This window comes from Salvelinus namaycush, chromosome 18 (genome assembly GCF_016432855.1).
Source record: "Salvelinus namaycush isolate Seneca chromosome 18, SaNama_1.0, whole genome shotgun sequence".
NCBI lineage: Eukaryota > Metazoa > Chordata > Actinopteri > Salmoniformes > Salmonidae > Salvelinus > Salvelinus namaycush.
In genome coordinates, this window is record NC_052324.1 from 29,202,752 (window position 1) to 29,216,551 (window position 13,800).

A 13,800-nucleotide genomic window follows, 5' to 3' on the forward strand; every position below is an offset into this window, starting at 1 on the left:
CCCTGTCTCTTTCTCTCCCTCCCGTCTTTCTGTCCCCCCTCTTTCTCTCTCCCTGTCTTTCTGTCTCTCTCTCCCCGTATTTCTTTCCCCCCCTTCTCTTTGTCTATTTCTCCCACAGCCGGACCAATGAACACCACAGCCAGTGAGGGTATCTTCCTGTGGTGACTGCAGAGTCCAGGGTTTTTCCCTGTTGCATCTCCAGATCCACCACTCTGCTTCACTCTGCTCTGCTCCCAAACCCCTCCACCAGCTTACATCCATCCCCCTCTGCCCCCTTCCTACCCCCCTGTACTTCCACCCCTGAACCTCCATCAGAGTTATAATGGACGACAGCTACGATAACAGGACATCCTTAGTGAAGGGGGCCAAGGACATCGCCAAGGAGGCCAAGCGGCACGCCGTGAAAAAGGTCAACAAGGTCGTGGACAGCGCCACAGACGAGTACTCCCAGCGCAAATACAGCCGTTTCGAGGACGAGGTAGACGTGGGGGACGACTTTTACCATAATCCCCTGAGGCAGGACGGAGGCTACAATGACAACGACCAGGCCAGTGATGCCAGCGATGCCACAGAGGGCCATGATGACGAAGATGAGATTTACGAGGGGGAGTACCAGGGGATCCCAGCAGCTGAAGACAGGCGGGCCAGGGAGGGGCAGGTGGCTCTGGGGCAGCCCGTCACAGACAGCCTGAGAGAACGTAAGGAGCTGGAGAAGGAGAGGCAAGCGGATGAGGAAGAACTGGCCCAGCAGTATGAGCTGATCATCCAGGAGTGTGGCCATGGCAGGTTCCAGTGGCAGCTGTTCCTGGTGCTGGGCCTGGCCCTCATGTCGGATGGGGTGGAGGTGTTTGTGGTGGGGTTCGTTCTGCCCAGCGCCGAGACGGACATGTGTGCTCTGGGTGGCTCCAACTCCAGATCTGGATGGCTAGGTAAGGGGTTTGGGGTTTGGAGTGCATGTGTGTGTTCATTTGTGTGTAAAACATCAAATCAAATAAAACTTTACTGGCCACATACACATATTTAGAAGATGTTATTGTGGGTGTAGCAAAATGCATGAGTGCTATAGCAGGTTTGTGTAAGAAGGAGACAGGATTAAATTACTGTTGTCCACCTAGACTAGGCTCAAATCCCTGTCATTCGCGTGACGAACAGATGGAAATACAGGGGGTAGAGATTGGGGTACCTTGTGAGAATTCGTCTGCAAGTGGGTAACCCGCCTCTACCATCCATTCTACTGGCCAACGGGCAATCACTGGAGAATAAACTGGATGATCTCCGTTTGAGACTATCCTACCAACGGGACATAAAAAACTGTAATATCTTATGTTTCACCGACAACACAGATAATATACAGCTGGCTGGGTTTTTGTGCATCAGCAGGACAGAACAGCTATGTCTGGGAAGACGAGGGGTGGGGTGTGTGTCTATTTGTCAATAACAGCTGGTGCGCAATGTCTAATATTAAGGAAGTATTGAGGTATTGCTTGCCTGAGGTAGAGTACCTAATGATAAGCTGTAGACTACACTATCTACCAAGAGATTTTTCATCTATATTTTTCATAGCCGTCCATTTGACAAATCTGACCATAATTATATCCTCCTGATTACTGCTTACTAGCAAAAACTAAAGCAGGAAGTACCAGTGATTTGCTCAATACGGAAGTGGTCAGATGACGCGGATGCTACGTTACAGGACTGTTTTGCTAGCACAGATTGGAATATGTATACAGTGATGTATATAATATCCCCACAGTGACCGTATGTACATATCCCAACCAGAAGCCATGGATTACAGGCAACATCCGCACCGAGCTAAAGGCTAGAGCTGCCGCTTTCAAGGAGCGGAACACTAATCCATACGCTTATAAGAAATCCCACTATGCCCTCAGATGAACCAACAAACAGGCAATGCGTCAATACAGGACTAAGATTGAATCCTACTACACCGGCTCTGACGCTCGTCAGATGTGGCAGGGCTTGCAAATTATTACGGACTACAAAGGGAAACCCAGCCGCGAGCTGACCAGTGACGCAAGCTTTCCAGATGAGCTAAATGCCTTTTATTCTCTCTTCGAGGCAAGCAACGCTGAAGCATGCATGAGAGCAACAGCTGTTCTGGACGACTGTGTGATCACGCTCTCCGTAAAACATGTCAACATTCACCAGGCCGCGGGGCCAGATGGATTACCAGGACGTGTACTCAGAGCATGCATGTCTTCACTGACATTTTCAACCTCTCCCTGACTGAGTCTGTAATACCTACATGTTTCAAGCAGACCACCATAGTCCCTGTGCCCAAGAAAGTGAAGGTAACCTGCCTAAATCCTAAACTCAAAGCACATGAAGTGCTTTGAAAGGCTGGTCATGGCTCACATCCACAACAATATCCCGAAAACCCTAGACCCACTCCAATTCGCATACCGCCCCAACAGATCCCCAGATGACATAATCTCAATCACACTCACACTGCCCTTTCCCACCTGGACAAAAGGAACACCTATGTGAGAATGCTATCCATTGACTACAGCTCAGCATTCAACACCATAGTGCCCTCAAAGCTCATTACTAAGCTAAGGATCCTGGGACTAAACACCTCCCTCTGCAACTGGATCCTGGACTTCATGACGGGCCGACCCCAGGTGGTAAGAGTAGGCAACAACACATCTGCCATGTTGATCCTCAATGCGGGGGCCTCTCAGGGTGCATGCTTTGGCCCCTCCTGTACTCCCTGTTTACCCACGACTGCGTGGCCAAGCAGGAATACAACACCATCATTAAGTTTGATGACGGAGCTAGGAGTGTTGGATCAGACTGTGCAGTAAAGGTGCGTTGTCACACGTCATCAGAGTGCACACCTGAACACTGTATGCTGGAAAACACTCGGTTGGTTATTTTTGATTAAAACAAAAACCGCTATTCATTAAATACGAATACCAACTTTGTTTTTGTGTGGATTCTGCGATGCGGTTAGCTTTTAACAGCTAGGAAACACCGCTAACCATACAATAGTGCTAGGTGGCTGTAGTACAAAAACGTTGTGGGAAAGGCACATTGTTAAAAACTTTTTGTAAACAACTGGCTGCAGTAAAGTGCCAACCTGGATACTAAGGAGATCCTGAGGGAAATCGACGACTATCAATAGCTTTACGCTATGGAGGAACAAAATACTCCATCATGGAGAGATCTGGCTACCTCACAAAAGAACCAGACAAAAAACGAAAGACAGATTCATCTATTTACCTATCGTTGAAGTAGAGGCTAGTGCTCTGGCTGGAATCCATGCAACACTGGACAAGTTGTGTGAGGAGGTAGCAGGGCTGAGGGGGAGATTGGAGTTTAGCCAGAGTGAAATTCTCACGCTCCAAGGAGAGAACAAGGCACTCACAGCCAAGTTAAAAATCCACGATTCCAACATGGATTGTCTACTCAGGGAAAACAGGGTGATGAGGGAGTCGCTACCAGACATACAAAGTCGTAGCATGCGTGAAAGTCTAATATTTTCTGGGATTCCTGAGGACGCATCCAATAATCCAATAATCCAGAGGGAGCGATCAGAGAATTCATGCAATCCGCCTTGAAACTTCCCCTAGAGACTGTAAACAAGGTGGCTTTCCACCCCCGAGTAGACAGACTCGGAGCAACAAGACCAAGGGTCCCCGACCGATCATCGCAAAATTTGAACACTACCAACAAAAGGAGCTGATTAATAGCACGGGGAGGGAGCTTAAAGGGACCATATTCGGTCTCAATGACCAATTTCCACAGGGAGATAAACGAACGTCGCAAGAGGCTGTATCCTGTACAGATGCAACAGAGGGAGAGGAGTAAGCATGTCTTTCTCATTGTGGACAAACTCTTTATAGATGGACAGCTATTCCGAGACAGCTCCATAACACCATGGCTGTACTAAATTCTACAGGGGATTCAGGTTAGGAAAAAAATAAAGCATGGGAACTGTAAAAATATCTGAACACTATGAAGTGGATATGAACACACCTGTACTCAATTACATGCTCGCTTACACATATGGACTTATACATACACATACACTCTTGGTCTCGCTCTCTTCTCTCACTCTTTCTTTCTCTTTTCCCTTCTCTTCTCTCCCTCTCTCCATTGTCAAGAACTGTTCTATAATTTAATGTTTCTTGTTTGTCTATCTTTTCTATGTCTTTGTCTACATGTTTATGTAACGGATGTGAAATGGCTAGCTAGTTAGCGGGTACGCGCTAATAGCGTTTCAATCAGTTACGTCACTTGCTCTGAAACCTAGGAGTAGTGTTTCCCTTTGCTCTGCAAGGGCCGCGGCCTTTGTGGAGCGATGGGTAACGATGCTTCGTGGGCGACCGTTGTTGATGTGTGCAGAGGGTCCCTGGTTCGCGCGAGGGGACGGTTTAAAGTTATACTGTTACATTTATATATGTTTACAACAAGCAAGGGAAATATATCTGAATAGGGGCATTGGGGAGTAACAACATATTGTACGGGATACATTTGTACTGTAGTGAAGCCGTCTCTATAGTAATGCAATGTCTCTTTCATAATCATGTGAAACGTCAGTTACTATGGAAATGCTGGGATGTGTTTTTCAATTATTTTAAAGGTAATTATGATGCAACTATGATGGTGATACGATATGGATTACAATTATCATGAATATTAAGGCTATACGCACTACATGTTACACACAGACACTCAACCATGCAAATTGGCGGGGTTATTATTTATTTGGACATCCCACATTATAGTCTTACTCTTATACAGACATCGAACACACTATCACTAAATCACATCCAATATCATACACATCAACTTTCTCAGATTTACTACACACATAATATCTTGTATCAATTTTCTAATATCTGTGGCATTTGCTCACAGGCAAGGGAATAAAACAAATATTGCTAGAACCTATTTCTTGAATTCTAAATATCAGACATTTGAAAGCTCTACTTTTGATTGTTATAATACCTCTGATGGCAATAACTTTACAAGCACTAATTATGGTCAATTTAGACTGAGAATAGAATCTAGTTATGGTAAGGTGGAATAAAAGGTTCAAATCAAAGGTTAAAAAAGTTTTAATAGGAGACAGAATGCGATTGGATCATCTAATTGGCCTTCACATAACTCTTATAGAATTTCCACATGGACATTGGAAATTTAAACAGAGTTTACTGGAGGAAAACTTATTTTTAACTAAGACAAAATAATTTATAACTGAATTGTTCCAGTATAATATAGGTTCAGCAAATCCCCTTATTGTTTGGGATACCTTTAAATGTACATTCAGAGGTCATTCAATATTCATGTAACAAGTGCGCTGAGAGTCGGGAAGCAAGTACAGGGAGTGGGTGTTTTAATAAATAAACAAAACAATAAACACGAAACACAAACAACGCACCGACATGAAAAAGAGTCAATAACACCTGAGGAAAGAATAGAGGGGAGTGACAGATATAGGGAAGATAATCAAGGAGGTGATGGAGTCCAGGGGAGTGTCATGAGGCACAGGTGCATGAGACGATGGTGACAGGTGTGCGGGATAATCAGCAGCCTGATGACCTAGAGGCCGGAGGGGGAGTATACGTGACAATTCATCAATAATAAAAAGGCAGTTTCTGGCTAAAGAGACAGGACTAACAAGGGAAATACATTAACTGATAGTACAGATGGACAGCAAAAAAACAACAATACTACAGAGATACAAAATAAGTTGGAGGAAAAACTAAAAGAACTAGAGGGACTTATTCAAGAACGATCTAATGTAATCTATTACAAAATAAAGCAAAGTAGATGGAATATGGTGAAAAATGCACAAAATTATTCCTGAATCTCCAACACAGGAACGCTAACAAAAAGAATTTGCAGACACTCGTTACTGAAGACGGAGTCATCTATGATTCGCCGAATGATATTTTAAAAGTGGAAGCTAAATATTTTAAGCAGATGTTCTCTTTTCCGTCTCATCCTCCCACTGAATGAAGATTACAGTAAGGAATTATTTCCAAATAATACAAAAATGTCCAGAAAGATCAGTGCTAAGGCCAAATTACAGAGGAATAACTTTTTGAGGCTATTAAATCCTTTCAGTATGGAAAAACCCCGGGGCTTGATGGCATACAGGTAGAGGTCAAGCCTTTTTTGACATACTAAAAGCTCCATTGTTAGATTGTTTTAACTACTCCTATAGAAATGGTAGTCTGTCAGGTACTCAACAGGAAGGTTTGATTTCTCTATTATTAAAACAAGACCCAGATGGCAAATATAAAGACCCAGTCTATCTAAAAAACTGGAGGCCCCTTACACTTCAATGTTGTGATGCAAAAATACTAGCGAAATGCATAGCACTCAGAATTAAAAAGGTTGTACCAGGTATTGTTCATCCTGATCAGACAGGTTTTTTACATGAACGATACATTGGAGATAATATACGACAACTACTAGAAATAATAGAATATCATGAAACGTCCAAGAAGCCAGGCCTGGTATTTATAGCAGACTTTGAAAAGGCATTTGATAAAGTAATACTGAATTTGATTTATAAATGCCTGGATTTTTTTCAATTTCGGTGATTCTCTTATAAAATGGGTAAAAGTAATGTATAGCAACCCCAGGTGTAAAATAGTAAATAACGGCTACTTCTCAGAGTTTTGAATTGTCAAGAGGAGTTAAATAAGGGTGTCTGATGTCACGTTGTTTGTAATAATGGTCGGACCAAGGCGCAGCGTACGTAGAGTTCCACATATTTTATTAGAGAAGGTGAAACTTAGAAAAAACCTAAACAAATAAGAATAAACGAACTGTGACGACAATGCAGTGCTAACAGGAAACTAAACATAAACAATATCCCATAACCCACAGGTGTAAAAAATGCTACTTAAGTATGATCCCCAATTAGAGACAACGATAGCCAGCTGCCTCTAATTGGGAATCATGCCAAAACCCCAACATGCCAAAACACATAGAAAATATAAACTAGACTAACCCCCATTGTCACGCCTTGACCTACTCTACCATAGAAAATAAAGGCTTTCTATGGTCAGGACGTGACACACCATATCTATTCGTTATGGCCATCGAAATGCTAGCTATTAAAATCAGATCCAATAACAACATTAGAGGATTAGAAATCCAAGGCTTAAAAACAAAGGTGTCCATGTATGCCGATGACTCAAGTTTTATATTAAGTCCGCAAGCTAGATCCCTGCAATGTCTCATTGAAGATCTAGATAACTTTTCTGTACTCTCTGGACTAAAACCTAATTTTGTTAAGTGTACAATATGACGTATTGGATCTTTAAAAAATACAACTTTTACATTACCCTGCAGTTTACCTATAAAATGGGCTGACGGTGAAGTAGACATAGTTGGTATTCATGTCACAAAATATATAAATAAGCTCTCCACAATGAATTTCAATAGAAAACTTGTAAAAATAGACAAGGTCCTGCAACTATGGAGGTAAATACCTGTCTATTTATGGAAAAATTGCCCTGATTAACTCCTTAGTCATATGTCAGTTTACTCACTTACTTATGGTGCTGCCTACTCCTGATGATTAGTTTTCCAAATCATATGATCAAAAAATATTTTGCTTTATCTGGGACGCTAAACCAGACAAAATAAAGCGACTGTACCATACAGATTGCAAAATAGTTGGGAAGAGATTTTTGATGTACCGATTCCATGGTACAGGGTGTATGAGTTGATATATAAAACAATGCAAGATTCAAGACTTTGTGCTTTTCAGCAAAAATTATTATTATAGAATTATTGCCACCAACAAAATGTTGAATATATGGGGCATAAAATCATCTAAGCTCTGCAGATTCTGTTGTGAGGATACAGAATCAATAGACCATTTATTTTGGTACTATTTTGTCATTTTCAGCCATTCCTGAACCTGAGACCAGAAACAGGTTCAGGAATAGCAGAAAATGCATAACATTGATCTAAAACTGACCCTAGAAATAGTACTGTTAGGAGATCTGGAGAGACCGGGTCAGTCAATTACTAATATACTAATACTCTTAGTAAAAGTATTTATCATCAACTCGCAATCTGTGGATTCTATTCGATTAGATAGATTGAAATTGTACGTTAAACATCACAGCATAGTTGAAAGAAATATGTTGCGTAGAAATCCGAAGAGGTTGGCCAGCAGAGATAGGTGGGATAGGCTGAGAGAAGAGTTGGAATGTGGAATTGGAGAGAAGTGGGAGTGGAGTTGCTGGGCGGGAGATAGAATGATGGTCAAAGATAAAAGTATAAAAAATAAAGTCAAAATAAAACATAATAAAAAGTAAGTTTGAATGACACTGAGGGGCAGTGTTTTTACAGCTAATGCCGGTTTGCCTGAGGCTGATGCAGTGCAGGCGTTAGTACACATGCATATACACACACTCTCATTCAAATACACACATACACGGTCACACACACATGTAAATAGTGCCAGACATGCACTCAAACATATACAATTGGCCTTGCTGCTATGATTGTAGTCATCCTTGATATCTTTAGTTTTTTTTTGCATTGTTGTTTCTGTTTTCCTTTGTCTTTTTCCTCTTGGTGCACGGATCCCTTTAACGGGATCATTTTCGTAAACAACCGCTGAATTGCAGGGCGCCAAATAAAATAAAAATTGCTAAAAATATTTATTTTCATGAAATCACAAGTGAAATATACCAAAACACAGCTTAGCTTGTTGTTAATCCACCTATCGTGTCAGATTTTGAAAATATGCTTTACATCGAAAGCAATCCAAGCGTTTGTGAGTTCATCACTAGACAAAACATTACGAACAGCTAGCAGCAATGTAGATTGGTCACGAAAGCCAGAAAAGCAATAAAATTAATCGCTTACCTTTGATGATCTTCAGATTTTTGCACTCACGAGACTCCCAGTTACACAATAAATGTTCCTTTTGTTCGATAAATATTATTTTTATATCCAAAAACCTCCATTTGGTTGGTGCGTTATGTTCAGAAATCAACAGGCTCGAGCAGTCATGAACGACAGACGAAAATTCCAAATAGTATCCGTAAAGTTCGTAGAAACATGTCAAACGTTTTTAATAATCAATCCTCAGGTTGTTTTTAACATAAATAATCGATAATATTTCAACCGGACTGTAAACTATTCAATACAGGAGAGAAAGAAAATGTCGCGCGCATGAACTAATGGAAGGACATCCGTCTATCCACTGACGCGATTTGATAAATCTCGCTAATTTTTCAGAATAAAAGCTTGAAACTATGTCTAAAGACTGTTCACACCCTGAGGAAGCCATAGGAAAAGGAATCTGGTTGATATCCCTTTAAATGGACGAAAGGCAGGCAATGGAACAGTGATTTTTCAAAATAAGAGTCACTTCCGGGTTGGATTTCCTCAGGTTTTCGCCTGCAAAATCAGTTCTGTTATACTCACAGACAATATTTTGACAGTTTTGGAAACTTTAGAGTGTTTTCTATCCTACTCTGTCAATTATATGCATATTCTAGCATCTGGACCTGAGAAATAGGCAGCTTACATTGGGAACGTTATTTTTCCAAACATAAAAATTCTGCCCCCTAGCTTCAAGAGGTTATTAAATTGTCTTGGTTGTTGGTGCATTGGGGTGGGTGGGTGGGTGGATCTTGGGGGTGGGGAATTAAATTCATTAATTTTTTTATTTTTTTATTATTCTTGGAGGGGGGAATGGGGGAGGGGTCTCGGATGGTTAAGGGGCAGCTATTGGGGAACTGTGGGGGGATCTTGGAGGGTTCGGGTCCCCGTTTTTGGCCTTTTGGGAGATCTGTCGACATGCCCTTGAGCAGGGCATTGACCCTGTATACTTCTGTGTGTCGCTCTGAATGGGAGTCTGTTGGATGACTGGTATGATGTAGTTGTTGAGCGCTTTCACTGCAAGTATATTGTATATTTTGGATTAATAAAAAATAATAGTTTGCTGACAGCACAACAGTGGTAGGCCTGATCACCGACAACGATGAGACAGCCTATAGGGTGGAGGTCAGAGCCTATAGGGTGGAGGTCACATAACCTCTCCCTCAACGTGAGCAAGACAAAGGAGCTGATCGTGGACTACAGGAAAAGGAGGGCCGAACACTCCCCCATTCACATCGATGGGGCTGTAGGGGAACGCGTCGAGAGTTTCAAGATCCTTGGTGTCCACATCACCAACAAACTATCATTGTCCAAACACGCCAAGCAAGTCATGAAGAGGGCACGACAACACATTTTCCCCCTCAGGAGACTGAAAAGACTTGGCATGGGTCCCCAGATCCTCAAAAAGTTCTACAGCTGCACCATTGAGAGCATCCTGACCGGTTGCATCACCGCCTGGTATGGCAACTGCTCGGCATATGAACACAAGGCGCTACAGAGGGTAGTGTGTACAGGCCAAGCTCCCCCTTTGTTTTTACACTGCTGCTACTCACTGTTTATTATCTATGCATAGTCACTTTACCCCTACCTACATGTACAAATTACCGACTAACCTGTACCCCCTCACATTGACTCGGTACCGGTACTGCCTGTATATAGCCTCATTATTGTTATTTTATTGTGTTAAAAATATATATATACTTTAGTTTATTTAGTAAATATTTTCTTAACTCTATTTCTTGAGCTGCATTGTTGGTTAAGGGCTTGTATGAAAGAATTTCACGATAAGGTAGACCTGTTGTATTCGCTGCATGTGACAAATAACATTTGATTCGATTCGATTTGACTAGAGTACAGTGTAAAGGCATCCACATACATAGGTTCGGTTTGCTCCTAGCAGACCTCAGCTAGGCAAAGCGACCGTCTGTGCTCTCAAACTCCCTAAAGACCTTTGCTTGGAAACGAGGAAAAAAGAAGCAATATTACTGTTGCTTGTCCCTCTTGATTAAACAGACTACCCTTGCCAATCGGGAAACTCTTGGGTATATTATGGTGGACTGTCATTACAATTGCTTTTCGGGAACCTGGTAAAATTATTAAATCATTGTCAGCATGCAGTCAAAGCTTTAACCAATTTTGGAGCTAACTAGTGCTCTCCAATCGTATCCTGATATCGACAGCATATGGGAGTTGTATTCATGACATTGATAACTTAGCTAGCTAATATACATTTTAAGAAAACAAGTTATATTAAGTGGCTAGCTAGCTGAGCGTTAGCAACATTTGGTGGTCAATGAGACTGAGAGAGCTAACTTAGCTAACCAGCTGAGTTAGCAAACAATGTAACAAAACTATAATTTAGGATTTGGAGAATACTCGACAAAGAAAATTTGTCCGAGGTGTCGGACTCGACGACAGTTGCTATCCATTGGAGCACTGCGATTGGTTTCCCAAATTTCTGGGGCGGGGTTTAGCGAAGTCGAGCTAAGATGTTTGGCGCAGTATTTCTTGGTCGTCACTAGTTACCACAGCCACAGAGTCATAAACCCTGCCTATTTCTAAAATGTCCCACATTAAAATATGATTTTAAACCTAACCTTATTAACCACACTGCTAACCGTATGTCTAACTCAAACCTTAAATTAAGACCAAATAACACATTTTAGTTTTCATAAATTTTTTAGGATATAGCCAATTTGGACTTTTGGATGTGCTATCTAATGGAAACCGTATTTCTCAAGTAAATAAATGTGAATGAAAACTAGTCGTCTCTCGTTGAATGACAACAAAACCTTCATGTTCCTACTCCTACTAGAAGTAGTTCTGTTGACCAGTCACCGACGAAAGGGCGTAGACTTCGGCTACCAAACTTTGACTTGCCTAAAAAAGACCAAAATCAACAAAAACGTCACAAAATGTTGTCATAATATATGCGCAAACTGTTTCGACTGGGTGTAAAAAGTCCTCAATTGTCAAACTTGAGTAAAAGTAAAGATACCTTTAGAAAATGACTCAAGTAAAACTGAAAGTCACGCAGTAAAATACTACTTGAGTTAAAGTCTAAAAGTATTTGGTTTTAAATGTACTTGGAACTGCTCAAATGTACTTAAGTATCAAAAGTAAAAGTATAAACCATTTAGAATTCCATATATTAAGCAAACCAGATGGCATAATTTCTTCTTTTTTTTATTGACGGATAGCCAGGGGCACACTCCAGCAGACATCATTTACAAATTAAGCATTTGTGTTTAGTGAGTCTGCCAGTTCAGAGGCAGTAGGGATGGCCAGGGATGTTCTCTTGATAAGTGTGTGAATTTGACAATTTTCCTGTCAAAATGTAACGAGTACTTTTGGGTGTCAGGGAAAATGTATGGAGTAAAAATTACATACTTTTCTTTAGGAATGTAGTGAAGTAAAAGTAAAAGTTGGCAAAAATATAAATAGTAAAGTAAAGTACAGATACTACCCAAAACTACTTAAGTAGTACTTTAAAGTATTTTTACTTAAGTACTTTACACCACTGCTGGGAAGCATACGGTAAGCTTCATGGTATGTTGATTTCTTTTCCCGTGTTGAGGGACTAGTTTTCCCAATGTGTTAACTTGGAGCCACAATAGTGCAAATGGTTGCAGGTCTGTAATCCATCACTAACAAGTCTGACATTACATGTGTGTCCAGGGGCTTTCTGTGTCATACTGTAAAAACATGGAATCAGTCAGCCCTCAACTCCCCTGCACAGTGAACCATAGCACTGCTACTTATGTTGCTCCATGCCCTTATTCATCACGCATTGTTGGGAAGGGCACGTAAGGAAGCATTTCACTGTAATTCTACACCTGTTGTTTACGAAGCATGTGACAAATACAATTTGATTTGCTTAATCATGTCCCCTCTTTTTCCATCTCTCTCTCTCTTTTTCTTTCTCCTCTCACTCCTCTCTGATTTCCTCGAGGCTCCTCCCCTGATGAGGTGACTTAGGCTGAACGTGATTGTGTTTGTTTGTTTGGGTGGGTGTGTGTGTGTGTGTGTGGACACACTCCATGATTACTTTGACCTTGTTGGAATCCAATTGGGCTTTTACAGGATAATTATACTTAATTACAGTAAACAAATGGTAAAGAGGGTATGTGCTATACAGGTGCCATGACAATACTGTATCTATTCTACATTAAAAAGGTAGACTACATGTAACTTAATTGCTGTTGAGTAGAGCTCAGTGGTCCAAGCATAGGTGATATGTCTCTGTTAATGATGCTATGAGTATAGTCTCAAACTGCCAACTTACTGGTAGGCCAACACTTTTACTGGCTCACTTTATCTAGGTGTTTGTCTCTTTTCTGCAAAGCATAAATTGTGCCTAAGATTCAAATACACTAAATAATTTGCAAAGGCCACAAATCATTCTATTTCAAAAGCACCAACTAGTTGTTGGCGGTGTAAGCATATTTAATTACACATCTGTACATTCTGTATCAGTACAACATGGGTCATGGGTTTGGTGGTTAGTTCGTTACACTTGAGGAGACTTAGTTTCCATGCAGACGGATCTCAGGGAAACATTAATCACATCCCAGAGACTGAGGCTTCGCATCGCAGGGTGGTCAAACTGAGCCCAGTGTAACTGAATAATGCAATATGAAAAACACAAAGGCCTGTACGGGATGCACGACAAATATTACAGAATTCAATTTGGACCTAACAAGATCCCACGGGAATCTTAACTGCTGCATGTGAATGAGGGAGGAATGAGAGGTTCTAGAGTGGGAGGTGAAAAGGAGAGAGAGAACAGTGAGCAAAAAGAGAAGGATAAAGGGGAGTGGCAGGAATGGCATCGAGTGAAGAGAAAATGAAGAAAGAATGATATAGGGGAGGAGAAAGGAAGAGGGATAAATGGGATGGCGGGAGGAAAAAGTA

General features: G+C 41.3%; 1 protein-coding gene across 2 annotated transcripts in view; it reads left to right on the plus strand.

Annotated features, from left to right (window-relative positions):
- The first annotated feature begins 322 nt into the window (after positions 1–322).
- Positions 323–13,800, plus strand: part of LOC120063335 (synaptic vesicle glycoprotein 2C-like) — a 40,285-nt gene continuing 26,807 nt past the window's right edge. For both annotated transcript variants that reach the window (XM_039013661.1, XM_039013662.1), the window contains exon 1: positions 323–929. In XM_039013661.1, the coding sequence (XP_038869589.1) occupies positions 323–929 (607 nt within the window). The remainder of the gene's footprint in view (positions 930–13,800) is intronic.